The following is a 21,665-nucleotide window of genomic DNA, read 5'->3' as shown; positions in this document are numbered from 1 at the left end:
ATAGTTCTCGCGAGCAATAACGGCATTCGTTAAAAATAACTAACAGGATCTGAAGGTTTCTTAAAAATTGATGCCATTTTATTTTTATCTTTATAAAAATAGTTCAAATAACTCGCTAAAAATACTGATTGAATCGGAGGGCTAACTGATCGTCTAGCAAATACCAACGGTAACAGTTATTAATTCAGGCCGTAACGTTTAAGTCGAAAAGCGGTCTGGGAAGGTTCGGCAAGCATACTTGGAGTCGTGAAGAGCAATTTTCGGGCTGATAACCAGTAGGCCTGCATGCATCGATCCCTACGCATTAAGCATACTCCATCGCCTCCTTCCGTTTTCTTTAGTGCGCACGCTTCTGGTCCATATAGCAGTACTCGTTTCTGCAAATAAAACATTAAAAGTGGGTAGAGGAAAAATAGGATGATGGTTTACGAGGCAAAACGAAGAGTGTAAAGAGTGAATAAAAGATGTACTGCATCAAAGTCTTGTCTCCCATGCGTCTCCAGCCGACCACATTTACTTCCCTAAAAATTACTTTCAAACCCTACCTCGCTCATCTAAACATTACGGATGATATCTTCCTGAATTCCTTCTACTCCTCCTAGACATCTTCCTCTTCATCCATGATGAGTCTCAATTCAAGTTCATCACGCCCCTCCAAGCCTTAGAAGTAAAGGGAAGGCAAAATCAAGGATGCATACGAAACTAATCGTATTTTTGAATGGCCACCAATTCGCACACCATGTATGGATATATTATTAGGGTTTGCTACGCTGCCAAGCCATCGGACGATTTGGTAAATTATCATGTATAATACTTATTGCTCACTAAACATAGAGCCATCGTATTTCTGGTCCAAATTAAATTTTCAGGAGGAAGTCTTTTTTTTTCACCTACCAGTTTTCTGATCAAAAGACGGTAGATCTCATTATTTCTTAGAATTCAAACATTGTAGTTTTCAAAAAAGTTTTGAGTACTATACATATATACATGTGAACCCAGTTAAGAAAATTTGTAAACTTTATGTGTCCCTAATTTAATTCGGAAAGGAGGAAAATTAGAAAATTATCTTAACCACTGCATTTCATTTCACTTTATATAAATACATATATATATATCAAGACATAAAATACTTTTCTCTGTGTAAAACCGACTCAGCGGATTATTTGACCATAAGGTTCAGCAGATTAATAGATTATTTATCCACTGAGTCTTCATCTCTATATTTCCCCTGGTCAAAAACTGGATTTTTCCTCCCACAGCTATATGCATATTAATTAGGACACTTACTCCATTGATAAGCGCAATAACCCGAAAACTGCCTCGTGAACCACTCAAGACAACACCACTTGAACTATTGCAATCCATTTGTAAAACTAATTCATCTGTTAACATGCATAATGCTTCCGTTGAAATCGTACTACCACTAAGAATATTTGTATCGGTATTATATTCGATAAGTGTATGCTTTCTATCAGCACAGAGAATATAGAGCGAAGCAAAATTAATAAATTGAACATCGATGAAAATGTCTGTGCCGGGAATTTCCAACTTTCGCAATATCTATAAAAAATGAATACTGCTTAAAAAGAGTGAACAGAAATATCTAACGATTTAAAATACTTTTCCCTGTAAAACCGGTTCAACAGATTACTTGACTATAAGATTAGTAGCAGTTATTACAACAATTAAAGAGAAATTTTCAAAGATAACAAAACAAAGAAGTAAAAGAAAAAAACCGAAGCAAGACATAAGAAAGAACACATTAGGAAGGGAGTACTCAGCAGCTAAGAATTTGCGTTTATGAATAACAGATAAAGAAACGCTTACTCCACTCCTATGAAATCAGCTGATATAAAAAAACGCAAAATATAATATGCACTCAGAGCACTGGAGGTAAAAATAGTAGAAGAATAAAATAAAATACTTAACTGCAAATAACATTAAAATTCACTCTAGTTTAACATACCCTAACAAAGAACATTTTTTAAAAAAAAAACCTTTTTGCGGATTTCCAGAACAAAAATTTCATTTCGCGCTGTGAGCAATACAACCGACGTTTCGGTTATGTTAGGGTGTAATCGAACTACCTCACCGGCATTATCTGAAAACCAGTAATACTCATATGGAAAACATATACTACCCTCATGTGTCCTATCTCTATAAATTTATTAGTCTATAAATTAATGAAGTATCTGTCAAGAAAAAAGATTAGAAATTTAGCTCTGGAGAAGGGGTGATTAATCAAAAAGCAACAGAAGCACCTCTTTCGGCGATTACATCTGGATATTCTGGTATCGGATCACCAATTGATAAGCCAGATATCCTAAGGCATCCGGATGCAATAAATAAAGACGTTGATGTAAATAACAATCCCGTCCCACAAATATCCATTCTTTTCATGACAGATATACTGGGTTCTTTTGAGGAACTGAGATCCAGTTTGTAAAGGGTTGTTGTACAAACTGTAGATACTGCCAACAAACTACCTTCACGGTTAAGTGCACTGGGAAATACAATAAAATGTTAATTACTATAATGACAGGAAGAGATTATATGCCTATGATCTCACATGATCAAAGCTTAACGAGACGAAATTTAAATGCAGGATAAATAATATACGCATATCTTTCCTGCAGTCGTTTTTTGAGGAGCAGATATTTATTAGTTAAAACAGCCAAGGTTAAAAATTGCTTTCGTAATTCGAGAGGTTCGTCCCAAAAACTAACAGCAAAATCAACTTACCTTGATCTAATGAATTCTCCACGATGAGACCGTAATTGAGCTAACTTAACCGGACCCCTTGACAAGCAATAAATTCCTTTCTCTGACGCTACTGTATTGGGTTTACCAGCTTCCCAAATAACAATGCGATCATCATACTGGTAGGAAAAGAGATTCGCATCCACCGCGACACTACAGAATATCTAAAAAGTATTTCATCGAGATAACTTATTTCTGATAAAAGGAGCAGTTCATCTCTAACAGATCATTTCCAGACAAAACATGTTGCGATTATCATAATAGCAACTCTGCTGATTTTAGTGACTTCCAACACTATGAAAACATTTGGGAAAAGCTCAAGAAATAGTTTTATGAAAAAAACATACAAATGAATTTTGAAACTAACATTTTTTAAAGCATCAGCATGTTTAAAACGATTACTGATGCAAAAATAGTAATCGGCACCACCGGAATAGAGAGATGTTGTATGTTTTGATGCAATCAGAGCTCTTACGTCATTGCTATGAATTGTCCTTCGATGTTCAACGCGATAAGCAGTACGTTCCTGTAATTGATTTGCAAAGTTGAAATGTGCAAAAATAAAGGTTTATTATTGAACATATGGTCATCCTCCTCCCACATATATTTATTTAATCAACGATTCTGATCAAAATAAGAATATTTGCTTTTTTTTTCCGCTTAAAATTTCATAATGTGACTCGTTCGAATGCTACTCCCCTCTCCAGTTAAGTAACAAATATATAAACCTGATTAAGCCCAAGTCGAGCAATCGTAGGATCTACACCGGCAGCGTAAAGTGATTGATTCACCACAGTTAGCGATAAAATATCACTTTGGTGTGTTTGTAAACACTGAAAAAACTTGCTTTAAATAGCATTTACCCAAGATTAACCCAAATATTACACTAATTTACTGATTTTTTTTTTTGAAATGAAGATGTGAAAAAAACAATATTACTTGTGAAAATGCTCCATTCGATGTATTCCAGAATGTTACATACCCTCGTGAATCACCCGATGCCAATAAATCGCCACTGAAATCATTCCTTACAGTTTTCCTTTAGAATGTACCATTAATTGAAATCAGATTTGCCTTTATTTTTATTTCGGTAAAGAGACAAGTCCCTGCCAAGAACTAAACATCTGGAAGCGTAATTTTACAACAAAACTAGCATGGCAAAGGAGAGGACTTATGTCCAAAAATAGAAAAAAATTTTAGCGATTGAGACTTTTTAATTTATTAAAATTGCACACTAAAAGAACACTATTACGAAAAAATGAAACGAAAATGAAAGTAACTTACATGAAACATAAGCACCAAACAACAGTTGGTTTCCGTTTTTCGATCCGAGGTAATTTCATTCTATGTTCTATTCGTTGTTTCGGTACGCTTATAAGACTGATTTCATCCATCGTTCCAGCAGCGATAATATCGCTATTGCATGCCAGTGACATAACGTGCACACCAAAGCCTGACAATAATAATTCATCTTTTTTAAAATTTATTTAGTCATTCAAATTCATGCAAATAGAATTATTTTTAAATCAAAAATCCCTCAATCAAAAGTCATAAGAATAACATCAAATTATGAGATCCTTCATTTATTTCGTTATTCCTCCCCTAGGTGAACAAAAGTTTTTTTGAATTTGGTAAATCACTGATATTGACAAGAAAATGGAACAAGTAAAATACTACGCTTAGATTTCGGAATACATAAAAATTACCAATAGATACAGTCTTGCTCAAAGCAATACGATCATTCTCTTCCAAAGAGAGCATTAGCACAGCTCCTGAATCTGAACCAGCACAAAAGGCGCTTCCTGTTATTGAGGCCAAACACCACAATGGACTTGGTGTAAGTGAAGCAATCTAGAAATACAAATTATACAATAAAGAATTTAAGAATTCAACACATGAAAAAAGGGATAAAAGACAATGATGAAATACTGATTACGTGATGGCTAAAATTATATAAATTATATTAATCACTTAGTAAATAAATTTACTGGAAGACAATACAATTATTTCATTCCAATTATTTGATCTGATTGTCTGATTACTAATAACCAAAAATCTCATTCTTTGTTGAAATTCAGATTTTCAAAAAAATGTTTTTTGCACTGTTTATTGTGCATAGTTGTCAAGTATTTTGAAAGTCCATCCCAAAAAACTTCATAATTGACATAACTCACAGAGTATTCCGAAGTATGAAGACGATGACATGTTATCGAACCGTCAAGATGTGCGGCAAGTAAAATATCGCCCTTCCAAAGCAGTGATTCGGCAGTTTTATTTCCAAGAAATGTGCTTCGGACATAAAACATTGGTGTACCAATTACATTCCAAAATTCTATCACGCCATTACGTTTTCTATCCCTATAAAATATTTTGTTGGAAGATGCAAGGAGTGAAATTCAAAATTTTCGAATAAAACCTATCTAATCGTCGAGCATTTGCAAAAGATTTAAATACAGAAAAGCAAATAAATTTGTAAATGAGCTGAGTCACAGCTTTGATTGTAGTAAAAATGCCTTCCTACTACAATAATAAAGATTCTACTACAGCAATAAAGAGCATTTCTTGTATAGGAGATAATTTGTAGGCTTATAAATTAAGTAAGAGTTGGAATCTCAATAGTGATGGCTGTTCATTAAAATCAATATACTAATAAAAAAAGAAAATTATTTAGAAACAAACAATACTTCCGAATGAAATGAAGAAAATAATAGACCAAATCGTATGTCAAGAGAAGAACAGGTCAAGCAGACTAAACATGGATATGTTCAATCGCGAAATCGCACATCGGGAAACCGGTAGTGTCAAGGCAAAAGTTTAGGGGCTTAGCGAACAAAAGCAAAACTTACCCGAAATCGGAATGTCGAGCAACAGACAGGATACCCTGCCGTTCATCTAGCGCTAGGCAATTAACCGTGTAAGGTTCATGCTCAAATAAATCACATTCATGTACTTCGAAACCACCCATTCCATTCATTACACTTTTTCCTCGTTTTTCTAAAATTTATGTAAAACCATCATATCACAAGTATCATCAAATCAATGACTTCATCAGTGACCACATCTATGTGGTTACAAACATCACTAGAATAAGCTGTGAACTCTCCAGTACCTTATGCCTTTAGAAATCTTAATTCCACTAACTACCTGAAGGAATATTAACTTATCCGGAGAGAGAGAGAAGGAAGCTTTTTCATTTGGACAGATGCCTTAACTACAGTGAACTCAAAATCTACAAGGACTTGGCGGCTTTCTACTAAGTCGTTTCATGATATTGACGATTTCCTGCAAATAAATATATCTCTTAGTACAGACAGTGGATGGATGTCAGATGATACGAATTCAAGTACGCCACTTTGTTAAAAATGTAAAATGAGAGAGAAATTTTATTCCGGGAAATGGTTCACTTATGTACAAGACAATGATGCCAAAAAAGCTTGAAATTGGGATTTTGAAATTTAGAAACTGACATATTTCAAATAAGAATATGGCAATTTCTCAATCGTTAAACAGCTATAAAATAACCCAAACATCGCACTATAACAACTGCAAACATAAAAAAGTTCCACCGCTATAATGAAACATAACAATACGTTACCACCCTATTTCTTGTGGCACAAAGAAAACAATAAAATTAAATGTCTCAAGCACCATACGGAACCATTTCAAAATATGTTAGAATTGCACATGTCGGATAAATTAAATTCCGCACTAAGTAATGGAAATATTAACAAAGGTGCAGGAAATCACATCAAGCGATAAGTAGGCAGTAATATATATATAAGATTAAACCGAAAAGTAGTTGCCATGAAACAGCAGTAATCTGTCGAAGTTGACGTAACAGAAACAAATACCTAACAAAAAAAACTTCGATTTTGGGGGAACTTATTTAATAGACGGACCTATTTTTTGGCTTATATTCACCGCCATAGGACTCAAGTGGAGATATTATCAGTTATCACCAAGATATGCTGTTTTAGCTACTGATCATCTACCTCCCAAAAACTTCATATTCTGTTCCAATACCGATCAAAATCGGTAATCCGCTCATATTTCAATCAGATTCATGAAACTTAAAAAAATCTAAAGCAAAAGCAACCTTAGAGAAAATACCAAATACCAAATACTGTTCAAAGAATACCTAAAATAATAGATGGAACTGGAAGGAAACTTGAAAAGACCAAACGCTGATGTGCTCTTCACAGAAAAGCGTGATGGTAATAAACAAAGGTATTGTCTATAAAAAAAAACGATGTGAAATACATATGTAAAAGCTAAAACGGGGCTATGATCGATGTAAACTATGCAGTCATAGTTGTATTTTGTAGCAAATTTAAACAGAGACATGCACTATATGAAAATTAACACATCAATAATTTGACGCAGGAATTTTGACTGCAAAAGTCTTTAAAATAAAATAAAGGAAAATTTACAATTCACAGATCAGTATCAAACCATAAAGGACTTCGATTATTGGTCTGGTAGGGCGGAGGATGTTGCCACGATTGAGGATGATCCAGTTGTTCCATTTCTGAGGAATGATACATTTCAGCAAAAAGTTCTGGTTCTAGACCATCGTGCATCCACTCTTCACCATTGTTTATCATAGTTTCAATTTCTGTGTCCAGTTCTCCACGATACATTGATGGCTTGTCAAATTGGAGATTTTTCAATACACCAGATGCATATGTTGCTAATAAAAAAAAAATTTTCTTTTTCCAGCTACTTTTCGTTTCCTTTTTTTTTGTCCGTGACACATTAATACTTGGCTATAATCGGCATGATATACATGCACTTAGGTTAAATTCTGTGGAAGACCGTTACTTGAGATTCATTACTTACGCTCGTCAATTTATGAATTGCTGTTAATTTAACAAGAAGCGTTAAGTATTATTAATTTATAATTTCGAGAAGAACCTACAAATTGCTCTATGCTTGGAATGTAGCGCATCAGCGAGTACAGGCATTAGTCCATACATATTTAGCTGCCGTGCACCTTCTGGGGTCTTTGAGAGTTGATAAAGAAGTCCCAGAAGTTCACGCTGTAGTAATTCATCATCATTTGCGTATATTTCTTCCCAAGAAAGCAGCTAAAATTTCTTCCAAATTAGAGGAAAGTATAATTCACTTAAAACTTTAGTTGGGCAAAATCCATCTTTGCAAAAAGCGCTTTTAACAGTACTTGTAAAAAATTTTGAATAAAAGATGAACAAAAGATTTGGAAGACCTAAGTTTTTTGAAAGGACGTGTCTAACTTTGATGAGCATATCAATGAATGGGTGGTGGCGAAGCATGAAATCGGCTGATTGAGAGTCATTTCCAAGCTGATGTAATGCTGAGACAGCACCTTCAACCAATTCACGCATTGCAACACCATCTGCTAATGCATCTGGATCCTGACGTAGCTGGGTACCAGCTCGTCCTAAAACGTCCACTGCCAGGCTAACCACTGATTCTCCTTTTGATGTTGTTTCCTGCAAATTTAATATTCATGTCTAACAGTAGGCAGTAATGACGCAGAAAGTCTCGTTGAAGACAAAGTGTAGAGATGAATGAAATGTAAATTTAAAAAAAGATAAATTCACCCTAATTCAATGATACTTACATGGGTCAGGGGATGTAAGTTAGCAGGAAGGAGTGCAAGATTTCGGACAAGTCCGAGAGCTGCCTTAACAACTGGTGCTCGCATTGATGAAATTAACTCTAAAATGACAGGTAAAGTTTGTGATAAGCGAATATCACTTTGTGCCTGTGACGCCAGTGGATGTCGAGCGGTACAATGCCTCAGTGCACAAAGCGTTGGCTCTGTGACTTCCTCAACTGTTGAAAACCGTTCAAGTGCGCTACATAATGCGTCCATTCCCCTGAAATGCCAAGCTATAACCGCATTTTTTTTAAACCAAGAGCAATCATCATTTGAAAGCGAAAATTTCTCAAGAGTGAGTCGAAGAGTAATGCAGTAAAATGAACTGACCTATTGAAACATAAGGTTTGTTTGTTGCGAATATTGTTGCAAGTTAAGTTTGACAAAATGCCAGCAGCACATGCATTTGTTGATTCTTCACCAGTGGCAACAACATGAATTAAATTGATAATCAGAGGTCCTAAGCTGCTTTCGTTAGCTGCCGCATCTGATAAATTGCGAATAGCACAAAGAATGGCAAATTGGGTTCTGTTATCGACGTTATCAATGAAGTCACCCAAAACAATGAGTACTCCTGAAAAGGAAGATACAAAAAAAAAGGAAAAAAAACCTGAACACGAAACTGTCGGATTTACACTGAGAAAAGATTACACTGGATGTCCACCTACACCTATTCCAATAGATGATCCTTTGCCAATACTAATAATTTTTATTTAGTTCGTCCAAACTGCAACCCATTTCATCATAATAATGTCAAAAGACTACAACCTAATTATCAAATATTGTGAAATAACTCATTATGAATGGAATTCTTACCAAAAGAAATGAGAGCGGCTTTGTTTTGTGGGCACACAGAAAGTGCCCGAATGCAGCGTACTACAGTATAAACAAGCTTTGGATAATGACGATGTGTATCCAAAAGATCGATTAGTGACGATGGACCACTTAAGGAAAGAAATGAAAGTTTGCTTTGTGGGTTGTCCAGTAATAGAAGGTAGAGCGAATCCGTTAACAATGCCAAGAAACGTGGATTATTTTCCCGAAGAAGTGGCGTCATCGCTTCCAAACCTCCACATCCCCTCGTTTCCTGCAAATAGATTCGGAAATAAAATCTGAAAAACTGAGAAAAATGCCTGGTTAAAAAATAAAAAGTAAAAGTTGACCTCTTTTGCATAATCCATGAAAAGAAGCAAATTATGAAGTGTGGTGATGGCATAGTGACGAACAGCATCTAATGGAATTCCAAGCATTCGAACTAACTCCGGAATACCACCAGAACGGAATATTTGCATGCGCCCTTCTGCATACTCCGAAATATGTGAAAGAGCACCAAGTGCATCTTTTCGTATGGCATCATTTTCCAGTCTAAAATCTCCTTATGATCAATCGATTGCTTCGAAATAAAAACCTAATAAAAAAAACCTAACAATAAGGGCCTCAAAATTTTTTTTTTTGTAAATCTGCAATCATTTTGAATCGTAATAAAATCAAACAGTGTTTGTGCAAAAGTCAATGAGGAATACCGAGTGACATTGAATAAAGCATTAACAAGAGCTGGATTTGAAGCTATTGCATTCACGGATTTGTTTTCACGCGATAACATATGCACCATATGAACAGTTCGCATAATTACTGTCTGTAAGCGAGATTCATCATATATGAAAACCCTGATTCTGACAGTTAAATGACTAGAATGAGAAACCCACCTCTCCTCAAATGCTCGGTCACTTCCAGTGCGAAGTAGTTCACAACCGGAGATGCACTAAATGGGGTGATAGAATCGCCCCAGCACCAGAAAATATTAGAGAATGGCTCAAATTTTTTGCCCAGCAATTCATTTATTTATTTCTTCTACCTAATAGATAAAAGTAACAAAAATAGGAAAAAAACTATCAAAAATATGAAAAAAAAAATGGACTGCACCAGTGACCAACACAACTTGCTTAGTAGTTGGAATGAGAAAGCATTTTGAAATTCGGAAATGAAACTTGTACCAAAAAAGATTGCAATCGTTATTCGGAAGTCTTTTTATATCCTTTGAACCTAGCAAATCTTAGATGTATGCCCAGTAAATTGATTAGTTTCAACGTAAATTACACATTTCTTCCCAACAAAAGTGCCTGATTACACGACAAACAATCGACTTTAAAAGCTGAACAATTAAGCTACGAAATTTTATCATCGTTCACATTCATTTGACCTCTCACCAACCTCCTCGATCAATCCAGCAACACTTCCAGGCAAACAAGCAGGATGGAAAAAATGCTCTCCAAAAGTTCACAAAATTCTAAAGTATGAATCTTGAGGGAGAAAAAAAAGACAAGCTCTTTTTAAGTAAAAATGTACTGAATGCAAAATATGTTTCAAGTGTAATTACAATGATTTTAAATCCATATTTCGGAACCGTAATAAGTTGTTTTGACTAACCTAACGACGTCATTTTGTATACTTTAGATCACAGTACTCCTACTTCTGATGGGGCAGTGCTTCTATATTCTATAATAAAGAAAGCTTAAATATAAAAGAAGCCCTTACTTCGTATAATTGTAACTAACCTCATCTTTATCCGCGAGTAATTTTACAAGTTCAGGAATTGCTTTCGTCGTTAATTCTGTTTCATCCTGGAGACTAAGCAATTCCATGACGGCGGTTGTTAACAGTTGGCTTGGTTCCGCTAGTTTCGCGACAATTGTTGAACGATGTGGCAATGATACCATACTACTAGCTTTATCAGGACATAAATCAGGGAACATTGCAGCGCGGATGCGATCACTGCGCGTTTGTGCATAACTTTCATCTATTTCTGTAACTAGTATTGCATTTTCAACTTTTTCAGCTCAGAACTTCCTTACGAAACTTAATCTTCCCTACTAAATACACAGGATCATGATGCTTACTCACAGGATTGCTCGATAAATGATGCAGTAAGTTTACTGACAGCAATGTAACGAAACAGATGACACAATTTCTTATAGGACTCTAAGCTCATCATGTCAGCCATCAAAATACACCAACCAGTCTCACCATATCGGTCACTAATTTATTTTGAACATCCATATCAGTCAAAATCAGTATTTAACACAATAAAAAGAAATGATGAGCCTTTTGAAGAAATAGGATAAATGCTAAATATTAACTTTAAAAAGAATCCGGAACTGTAAAAAAACCCCAAAAACAACACTAACCAGTGTGAAGATAATCCTTCATCAAATTAAACCTCTTCATTTATAAGTACAGTATGAAGACTGTTCCCGTTCATACTATTAAGACTATCTCAAACACAACTATTCCTTCTCCATACGACCTGAAGTTTTTCCTAAAGTTCCTCCTTTTTTGGAAGTAATATATTACTCTAATTTTTTGCCTCAAATCCACAATATAAGTAATCATCTTGTTGCGCTAAGCTATTCGAAACACATGTCAACTTACCGTTAAATATCACGTAGGCATAATTTGTTTCGGAATCGCTGCTGAGCAAAGGAGACAGATTATAATGCAGACGTGAAGCCTCGCCATTCTCCATTCTTATCCTTTTATTTTTGAAAAAAAAAGTGATTTGAGCTACATTTATGGAGAAATATTATGCGACATGAGCTAACAGATTATAACTGCAAAAGTATATGGTACAACTTTCTCATCCTTCCAGATTGTTTGAAATTAAAATTTAAACAGTTAACATTGATATGCATCCCTGCCAATGTCCCGGTATGCAAATATGATTATGGGAAGTACCCTTTAAAAGTCTGTGATAACCAATTTTCGGAAACCAGTGGCTACTTACCCAATAAACATCAGGTTCTAGAGAAGCCAAGTACCTATCATAGTCACCAACCATCCTCAACAATACAAACACTAGTCATATTTCACGGCGGCCGTGGGAAAGGACAGCGCAGGAGCAATTTATTAGTTTCTGCCTCTGTATGCCGATATTCAGGTTTCACATCTTGATTCTAAATTTTCCGGTTTTTGCATTGTTCCATCTCTTGTTGCTTGTTTGGATGTTGCGCTCATTTTTTCAAGGTTTTTATAGAATTAATAAAAAAGCGTAGGAAACGTGAATGTATATAACATCGAATCCAGTGCTGTGTCCGTTTCTAATGATGGTTCAAGTTGAGGATCAGTAGTGAATGTTTTGAAAATGTTCAAATTGAAATGAAAAAGGAGAAAAAAAATCAACACTTGAAGTTACAAATCTCTGTCGAAATTTCTTCGTAAAGCTCTAACCGAAAATATTCTCAAATGTCCTTAATGGATGATTTTCCTGAGGTGTAAATTAGAACCGCGATGATTGGATTTCCATCTTTAAAGACTACTAAATATGTTATTCAAACAAATATAAATTACGAGAAATGATTCTCAGAGCAAAAGCCATGTGAATGAATGAAAGACAGTTGTATTAAGAAATTTCATCTTTAGGTTTCCAGCATGATGCGGTACTTTCTTCGTTGGCGCCTCTTTCATATTCTACGAAATACTAGATTTTTTTTTTTTAAACATATCTGACGCTACGATGAAAAAAGACGAGATTTGTAAGAGTAAATAAAATGCTTACTGTTGAAAATTTGCGCTTAAATTAGGGAAGAATCCTGGCATCACTCCCATTGCATTGATCAAAACTATATCGTTACCATTTTACCACCATATCCAATCCATTTATCCTATGAAGTTTGGAATAGAACTGAAACTTCTTTCTCGTCCATAAAGAAGTCATTCATTTTTCAATCAGTGCCATAACTTTATCCCTGGATCACAAGCATAAATTTAAATTTCGATTAACTAAACAACGCAACACGTGAAGAATGCTTTGCATTCTGCCTTTAATACCAAAATAATTAACGACAACCAGTGTCATTCACATTACCCGGCATGCATCCGCAGATTTTTTTCGATATTTTATACCTACCATACGATAGTACAAATATTCCCCGTCTTCCATCTCTTCTATTAACGTGAACTACTGGGTAGATTCCTATGAAGCAAGGTTGGAATTGTAGTAGTTGGATTTGATGGGCCACATAATTAAGGGACTCTAAACGATGCACTTTTTCTGGCGTAGTTACGTTGTACGTTAATTTAGTTTTGTATGGAAATGTAAGTCAGTTAATGAAGAATTATGTGAATTAGCTGGATCTTTGAAGCCTTTAAAACCTTTGCATAAAATACTGTTACGTTGACATCCCATCAACACAAGAGGAATAGAACATAAGTTTTATTTTTCTTGCCAGAACTTAACTCTTTTTGAGAAATCAATGCTCTTGCAATACAATAAAATGCGCAGCAAATGGACGAAAGTGCAATTTTCGGATGGAAAGTTTCCTTGAAATGATAGTTCGCAGATGAAATTCGTATTTATCCGTTTTATCTTTTCCTCAATAATTATTTACGCAGATGAAGTTTGTATTTGTCCGTTTTATTCTTTTCTCAATAGTTGTTTACCTTCAGTTGTTGTTTGCTCCTGGGAAGTGCTGATAGAATGACAGATGGTGCACAATTAGAACGGAAACCCTCACGGAGCATCAATGATGCCCGGATTGCTGGGCTCTACGATCTACAAAAAACTATCGGCAAAGGTCATTTCGCTGTAGTCAAATTGGCAAGTCATGTTTTTACAGGTGAAAAGGTGATTTTTTACGATTATTTTAAATATTTTGTGGAACTAGATCATAAATATTGTCTGTAGATGAAAAAAAATATTCCATTTTTCATGGTATGTAATATATACCGCATTCTGCTTACTTGTTCGTGGTTACGCATATCTCGGGTCATTGGGCTACAGTAGGGAATGATGAAGCTTGATGAAATCTATACTTTTTTAGGTAGCTGTGAAAGTGATTGATAAGACAAAATTTGATTCTTCAATGGCATCTCATCTAATAAAAGAGGTGACCGAATTTTTCCATGTTAGCTATTTCTGAAAAATGAAAACTATTATTTTATAAAGAATAAATTAGTTTCAGATAGCAAGTCTCACTTCATTACGTTATGATACACTTTCCAAACAGCGAGATTTTCTTTTTTTTTTGTGCTTACATATATTTGCAGGTTCGTTGTATGAAATTGGTGCAACATCCAAATATAGTTCGTTTATATGAAGTTATCGACACACAAACGAAGTTGTTTCTAATTCTCGAATTAGGAGATTATGATATGTATGATTTTATTACGAGAAATGCTGATAAGGTTAGCATTTGAAATTCGTGTCAACATCGCATTTCCGAAAATAAGTACGTGGGTTGACAATGTATATTAATAGTTGTTGCAATGTAATCAGTTAAAAAAAAATTAATTTGTTTGCTTGAGCATTTAACATCATTAAGGGCTGTCCGGAAGGAGAAGCACAACAATATTTCTGCCAAATTATCAAAGCAATTGATTACTGTCATCAGCTGCATGTCGTTCACCGGGATCTGAAGGTACAGTACTTCATTCTGGTCATGCCAACTTTTGTTTCGACTAGTTTCCTTATTTGTAAAAAGTTGTTTTAGTGGTAAATGAAGTGAATGAACTATCATTAAATGCTTGCAGCCTGAAAATGTCGTGTTCTTCGAACGTCTGGGCATGGTGAAGTTGACGGATTTTGGGTTTAGCAATAAATTTATTCCAGGCGAGCAGCTTGAAACTGCTTGTGGCAGCTTAGCTTATTCAGCTCCGGAAATTTTACTGGGGGATTCCTATGACGCTCCAGCCGTTGGTAAACTTCTATCGATCCATCATTAAAAATATTAGAGAAATTTTCGCAGATGTATTCTGTCGGTCGCAAATTTTTATGAGCTCTCATAGTATTTTAAAATATTATGCTAAAAAAGAAAAACAGCTGGTAGATTTACACCGGTACAGGCTTTATAAAAATATTTAAGAAATAATTCGAAAAATTTGGCATTTAATCTCGTATGGTCGACAGTTATAATAAGCTTGCAATAAAAAATGCAATAAAAAATGAGAAAGTGATCGTTTATCGCGAATTTTAGATGTATGGTCACTGGGAGTTATTTTATATATGTTGTTATGCGGTCGGTTGCCATTCCAGGAAGCAAATGACTCGGAAACGTTGACGAAAATATTAGATTGCAAATATTCTGTTCCAGATACACTTTCGCTACATGCTCGCTAGTAAATTTCATTTTAGTTTGAATAATTTAATGTATAGTTTACATAGCTTCTGCTTCATTTGCACCGCAATTTTAACCAAAATCGGCTATATGAAGGCCTTCTTTCGGAAGGCCGTTATTTCTACCATTTTTATGGATTTGTTTGCACTATTCATTCCTTTCAATCTTTAGAAGCAGGTGTCCATTAGTTTTAGCTTTATAGGAAATATGGTAAAATGAATTGACAGCTTTTTAGAAAATCTCTGTTCATTCATGATATAAAGTAATGGGTTGCAGTCTCATATCACGAATGTTGGTGAAAGATGTCCAGAAGCGCGCAACGCTAAACGAAATTATTAACAATTCGTGGGTGAAAGCTGGAGATCTTGGTCTCGCTCAGATTTTACCTTTGGTTGGACGAGATGTCCTTCCGGAAAATGCACATGCTACAATTATTGACCAGATGGTAGCTGGTGGTGTTGATACGGAGGAGAACATTCTGCGGTAAGTAGGTATTCCATATTAAATAACCTTTTCGCTCTTTTGGTTGTATAGAAAATGTCTCCAGACACAAATTCAAATTGTGGAACTGTTTGCTCTTCTCAAATTCAGCTTATAAAGTTTGATTTGCAGATCACTAGATAACGACGATTATTCTTACGTTACCGCCACCTATTATTTACTTGCCGAAAGAGTTCTGGCATCTTATCGTGAAGAACGTGCCAGGAAAGCGCATGAAGTTCAGCGTCCGTCATTAAGCGACTTGCCGCCAGACTTTAAAAATTCTCTTGAAACAAGGTTTATCACCTCTAAATCTCTAATTTTATTTGATTTTAAATTACTGAACTTGAAACAAAACGGCTGTTTTCCGCTAAACGATGAGGTTTCAAACTGTGTGATCAACTTTTGATTTGATTTTTAGAAATATTAAAAAATAAACGGGAAGAATAATCTTGTCGTTTATTTCGTAGGGAAACAGTTGGGAAAAATGAAGAAGGGAGTGGTTATAAAAGCCGAAGTCGATCCAATTCATGGCGTGGTGGCACTTCTGTCTCTCTGCGGCCATGTGCAATTTTAAAAGAAGAAAGTGAAGAGGAGTTGTCAACATATCATTGCGGTACATCAAGGCAGTCGTCGAGGTATTTTTTATGTATTATTTTTATACATTTCAAGTGTTTTTTCTGTAATGGTTACAGGCAGTTTCTTATCATCATTCAAGTATTATTTCCAATTCCATTCGTTTAGATAATACAGTTAATTAGCTATCCTTATTATGTATCCTACCTGTACTATGCTAGCTTTATTATTTGCACCATTGTTTTCTCCTTGTGTCGGTTTCTTCGCTCTTCCACTAAAATTAACATTCCTATGTTCGCTGAAGCGGATTGAAAGCGCAGGATGGGATTTGGAAACTGATCAGGAATATAACAACCTTATTTGCGTGTCTCAAGTTTTATCGATTGCAACATTCAGTTTATTTCTTCTGCCAGTGCATTTTTTATTTCAACTTTTCATAATCTACTGATATATTATACTAATCTTCGACACTCTTTATGCATCCCTTATACTTGTGCTACTCGGTGGCCCATTAACAATTAACCACTACAATTAATTTTATAACCTTCACTTCTTGAAATCCTAAGTTTCTCTTACGGTAATGCTGTTACTATCAGAAACCTTCTCTAAGGCTATTATTAAGTTGAGTTGCTCATGGATTTTTATAAAATATCTACAAATTTACATTTTTAGGCACTCATCTTGCTCTCTGTCAATATTTCCTTCCAATTCTGGTTCACATGGACGAATATCACCTCAGGACATACAGGGTTTACTGGAATTATCACGTTTGAACATCGCAGAAGGTAAAAGGCGAACAGTTTCACCGGACAGCCGTTTGAGCAGCCGAAGCTCTAGCCCACCGAATTCAAGTGGCCGTGCAAGTCCTGGTATGATTTCTATCGAGTTTAATTATTATTTTATGTAATTCTGAGCTATCACTTGTGCAGTTTGGGACCAGTTTGTAAAGAGAATTTGCAATTCTAATTTGTATCTTTTCATGTATACTTTATCTTGGATGCCTTCTGATAAAATCGTAATAATTTAGCAGTTAGTCGATTAAAGGTTTCCTTTACTGGATCTAGTGGATTGCGGAAGTTGGGTTCATCGCCGCACCTGCTTGGAATTTGTGAGGTATTTCCTTTTCAGATATCTCCTTTTTTTTGACGATTTTGACGCTTTTTTTTCTGACGATTTTTTTAAATGTTCAGTACAAAGCTTCATACCACTGATTTTTATAGGAAACAGAGGAATATGAATTTGATAAAGGTGCGGAACAACGTCAAACTGTAACTCGTCATAGTATTTCTGGTGCATCGGTTTTACCTTTATCGACTTCTCGACTTTTCGTCCAACCGAAGGTATCATTTTTATAAATTTACATAATAATTTATCCTGCAAAACTGAACTGAGACACCTTTCACGGCGAGCACTATCCAGTCATGGCAAGACATATGTTCCAGAAGCTTCAAACAAGCCAAGGAAATTCCGCAATGTTGTAGCTGACGATAATCAGGCTTTGATGGATTCAATTGAATGGTGAGGAAACTGACATCTTTCAGGAGACTGATACTTAATCATTTCCAATTTGTTTATAAAATTTGAACTGTATTTGTGTTTTACATGGATCTTTTTATGCCGCATTGCATTTCTAATGCTTAAAGTTTTCGAAAAATATTTCTTTTCTATTTGTTACGTACACATTTCTCCTTTAGTTTTACTTTTTTTCTAGCTCGCTGTACAAGATTCTCTTGGTGCGCCTCTTACATATAGTAATGTACGCATGATCAGGCGACGTCAAGCGATAGTTTCACCAGATATGGCTCAAAGGTACGAGCAGAGACCGCCTTCCAGATATCATAAACCACAAAAATCACAAAGGAGCACAAGGTTTGAATATTAACCATTGCTGCAGTTGTAAACTGTTCGTAGTTTGATGTTATTTGATGGCATAGTTTCAATGGGAAAGTGAAAATTTTGATATTGTAGCTGTTCATCAAGTGAAACGTCAGATGATGACAGCGAGAGAAGATTGAATTTTTTGGCCTCCAAATATTGTTATAATTATGGAAACCGACAAGATAACGATGATGATCCATCAAAGGGTTGATTCCTGGAGGCCTTTTTTCTCTTGTATAATAGTCTATATTTTATGCGTCAGCATTTCAATAACATGGTTATCAATGACCAAGCAATTTACATGATAAAATTTTCCACCGAAAGTAATACTTTCTTGAAACATTATTATCGATGACGAAGTTCAAGTTTTCTGTCATCATTCAGGTAATGGAGGTGCACCAATTGGTCCAAGTAACTCTGGAAGTGAACCAATCACTGGAAACACTTCAAATGCCTCTGATAATACTTCATGCAATCAAGATTGTCAGTATTCTGGTGGTTAGTTTGTACTTTCATATTAGTCCAGTAATTATGAACGAAGCGAATTCTCTGCGTATTCGGCTTCATTTGGAAAGTGAAGTTTTTTCTGTCAAAAAATAGATTGTTGGGAATAAATTGAATTCTAATCACATTTTATGTAAATTGAATTCTAGTCGTATCTGTAACTATGATGAAATAATGTCGACACGTGACTTGATTTTTATGATATTCGTTGATTGCTTACTTTGAAATAAAACCGCATGCCACGCGTTTCGGCTAACGGCGTGCCTCACGTTTCTTTCATTGATTATTGATCCTTCTCATGTAATTCTGCAATTAACGAAAGTAGTGTTTCCAGAACAGTCATCTCGATATCGCAATTCGCTAGGCCTAAAACTGTTGGAAAGTACTCAAATGGTACCTATAGCCTTACATCCTATTAAGGAAGTACCGTCATCGCTTTTCTCTCACTCACTTTTTTCGAGGTTTCGCTTTAAGTTTTTGTTTAAAAAAACCTATAAAAAGAATCCCGAGGTTGTTGCTTAATCTTCGTTAGTTACAATTAACGTAATTCCTATAGAACGAACTAGGCCAAATCAGTGTGCTAAATATAACGAAAGAAAATTCGAAATATTGATGATTATCGATCAGAGACTACAAATTATATAAGAGATAAACTTTGCCTAAGGAAAAATGAAAAAAAATAGGATTCAGAGATACGGAAGTACAGAGGTGATATTTCTATTTATTTTCTACAAATTATATCATAAGATATGAATTGGTCACTACATAAATTAGCGCAGATTATAAAGTAGTAATAGCAAAATGGGTGATTTCTCGTTTCTGTGTTTGACCCGAACCGAAAAACAGTAAGCCGAACATTGTCTTTTTACACCGATAAGGGATTCCTGGCTTATGTTAGAAAGATAGAGCTGTCATAGTTTGGTGAAGTTTGTAATTACAATGACCTCTAAATTTGTCACGCCTCAACATTCTTGGTGTAGTATTATCTTGTGACGGAAAAGATGATATTAGTTCCAAGTTATTATTTTGTAGAAGGAACCAGTAATGACCGATGCATGCTAATTTAGTTTGTGAAGGTCCACATTCCTGTTTTTTGAATTTCCGAAAAACTGCAAAAAGGACTAAGTCTTTCCTATTGCCCCGCTAATTTTTTCAAATTTTTTCGACACACTATATGTCGTGTTCCGTGTTTTAACGTTATTGATAGGCGTAGTACGTAGTACTAGTAATTATGAAGTGTCGAAATGAAATGAATGGACATTGCAAAGTCATCATTACTTTGTTTATAGTATGTGATTGGAGAAGAGAGAAAAGAATCATGGGTTAGTACAGATTCTTACTATTCATTTGATGGTGAAATAAATTCCGCTGTCCTACGCAGTGATTCTGAAAATCATGGAAGCAGTATATGCGAAGTAAATATTTTTTACCTCAAATCGAGGAACACAATGATTTCGTTATTTTGTAGTGATGATCTCACATTGTTTACATTCCTCTTTTAAAGTCTTTCTGTCTTGACGTGCTGATACTAAACGCGTTATGGAAATTTTTGCTTGGTTGTCTTCACGCGTTTTTGAAACACAAAAGGTGCAAATAATGCTTCCAGTCATTAAAATTCATTTCCCAAAGACGGTAAGTAGTTATGGGATTGCGCCAGCATTGAATATAAGTGATATGTTCAGAGTAAACAGTTTTTTCATCACATCATGGTTAGGAGTTCTGCCAACAAAAGTTTGGTGCATATATAGCAGAGTCGGGACTGAACTCAGTTTGCTTTAGTAACCGAGACTTTCTAATGAGGAGAAAAAACTCTCTTAATGTAAAAGACTACGTGAAATATCACTAGGTAGATGTAAGACCGAAGTGCTTTCCCTGATGTAATATGAAGAACGTCCATTCACAATATGAATTTTATTTTCAAGAAAATAATTTATTCGAATTGGGCATCTTTAAGTGAGGAACGAAGAAACTGTTTAGAGAGGTTTATCACTAGTCACTTTGACAAAGTATTGGATAAAGAAAACATAAACAAGTAATTAAATGAGATTAATTGAATAATTAAGTACCTGTTAGAAGAATTGATTCCAAAAATTGTCACTGATATTTTATTTGTTATCATTAGATACCTATGTCTTTTATTTATTCCATTCAAGATTATGCCTCTTTTATTGAAGTACAATGTTTTATATTTTTGTTTTACATTTTTTTTATTACTGTTTTCTACTTATTACTTACACGTAACTTTACATTTCTGCAAGTTTTCTGTGTTGCGTCACTTAGGCATTTCACACCTTTGTTTTTCGTTGTTATTTTACGACGACATCATTTGCAAGTTTTTGGGGGAACATAATTGTTTCCATTGTCATTAGTTATATGATTTGCAGTTATTTATTTAATGCTTGCTAAATAGATGAAAGAGAGACGTACTTTAATTTATTTACTGTTCACATTAATTTTTTTTTTTCTTTTTGCAAGTAAGGAACTAGTAAGTCAACAAAATTGACCATTTGGTGTCTTGTTCGGTTTTTCTTGAAATTCTATTATTTGCATAGCAAGTTGTTTACTTCTTTATTAATTGCCTTAAAAGAGTAAACAATTACGCATTTGTTTCTGTTGTACTGATCCAACATATTGTTTCGTTCTCTTTTCACATAGGAGCTTCTATGAGTAGAAGCGAAATTTTTGGAGACTCTAGAATCTATATCTAGCATGGGGTT

General features: G+C 34.9%; 3 protein-coding genes across 3 annotated transcripts; 1 reads left to right on the top strand and 2 right to left on the bottom strand.

Annotated features, from left to right (window-relative positions):
• Positions 1–179: 179 nt before the first annotated feature.
• Positions 180–5,734, bottom strand: LOAG_16714 (hypothetical protein; the record flags this gene model as incomplete). Its single annotated transcript, XM_003137950.2, has 12 exons — positions 180–377; positions 1,288–1,560; positions 1,998–2,101; positions 2,262–2,503; positions 2,743–2,924; positions 3,128–3,286; positions 3,489–3,593; positions 3,700–3,775; positions 4,045–4,213; positions 4,467–4,611; positions 4,935–5,118; positions 5,607–5,734. 12 exons carry the CDS (start codon positions 5,732–5,734, stop codon positions 180–182), a joined length of 1,965 nt encoding a protein of 654 aa, XP_003137998.2.
• A 1,459-nt stretch (positions 5,735–7,193) lies between these two features.
• LOAG_16713 (CBR-HMP-2 protein) lies at positions 7,194–11,933 on the bottom strand (the record flags this gene model as incomplete). The annotated part of the gene is made up of 10 exons (XM_020449363.1): positions 11,831–11,933; positions 10,957–11,204; positions 9,925–10,037; positions 9,565–9,766; positions 9,218–9,488; positions 8,732–8,975; positions 8,363–8,621; positions 8,013–8,231; positions 7,679–7,847; positions 7,194–7,450 (listed from the first exon to the last, which is right to left on the bottom strand). Exons 1-10 carry the CDS (start codon positions 11,922–11,924, stop codon positions 7,194–7,196), a joined length of 2,076 nt encoding a protein of 691 aa, XP_020307135.1. The 5' UTR covers positions 11,925–11,933.
• Positions 11,934–13,874: 1,941 nt separating this feature from the next.
• On the top strand, positions 13,875–19,660 carry LOAG_02411 (CAMK/CAMKL/SNRK protein kinase; the record flags this gene model as incomplete). Its single annotated transcript, XM_020446002.1, has 17 exons — positions 13,875–14,021; positions 14,218–14,283; positions 14,444–14,581; positions 14,719–14,814; positions 14,927–15,092; positions 15,370–15,511; positions 15,787–15,993; positions 16,123–16,287; positions 16,461–16,628; positions 17,239–17,435; positions 17,594–17,679; positions 17,787–17,906; positions 18,278–18,435; positions 18,535–18,650; positions 18,829–18,942; positions 19,283–19,409; positions 19,639–19,660. 17 exons carry the CDS (start codon positions 13,875–13,877, stop codon positions 19,658–19,660), a joined length of 2,235 nt encoding a protein of 744 aa, XP_020303605.1.
• Positions 19,661–21,665: the final 2,005 nt, after the last annotated feature.

The sequence above is a fragment of the Loa loa genome, assembly GCF_000183805.2.
Source record: "Loa loa unplaced genomic scaffold supercont3.14, whole genome shotgun sequence".
Classification (NCBI taxonomy): Eukaryota; Metazoa; Nematoda; class Chromadorea; order Rhabditida; family Onchocercidae; genus Loa; species Loa loa.
Note: the sequence above shows the minus strand (reverse complement) of the source record. Positions and strands in the feature narration are given on the sequence as shown.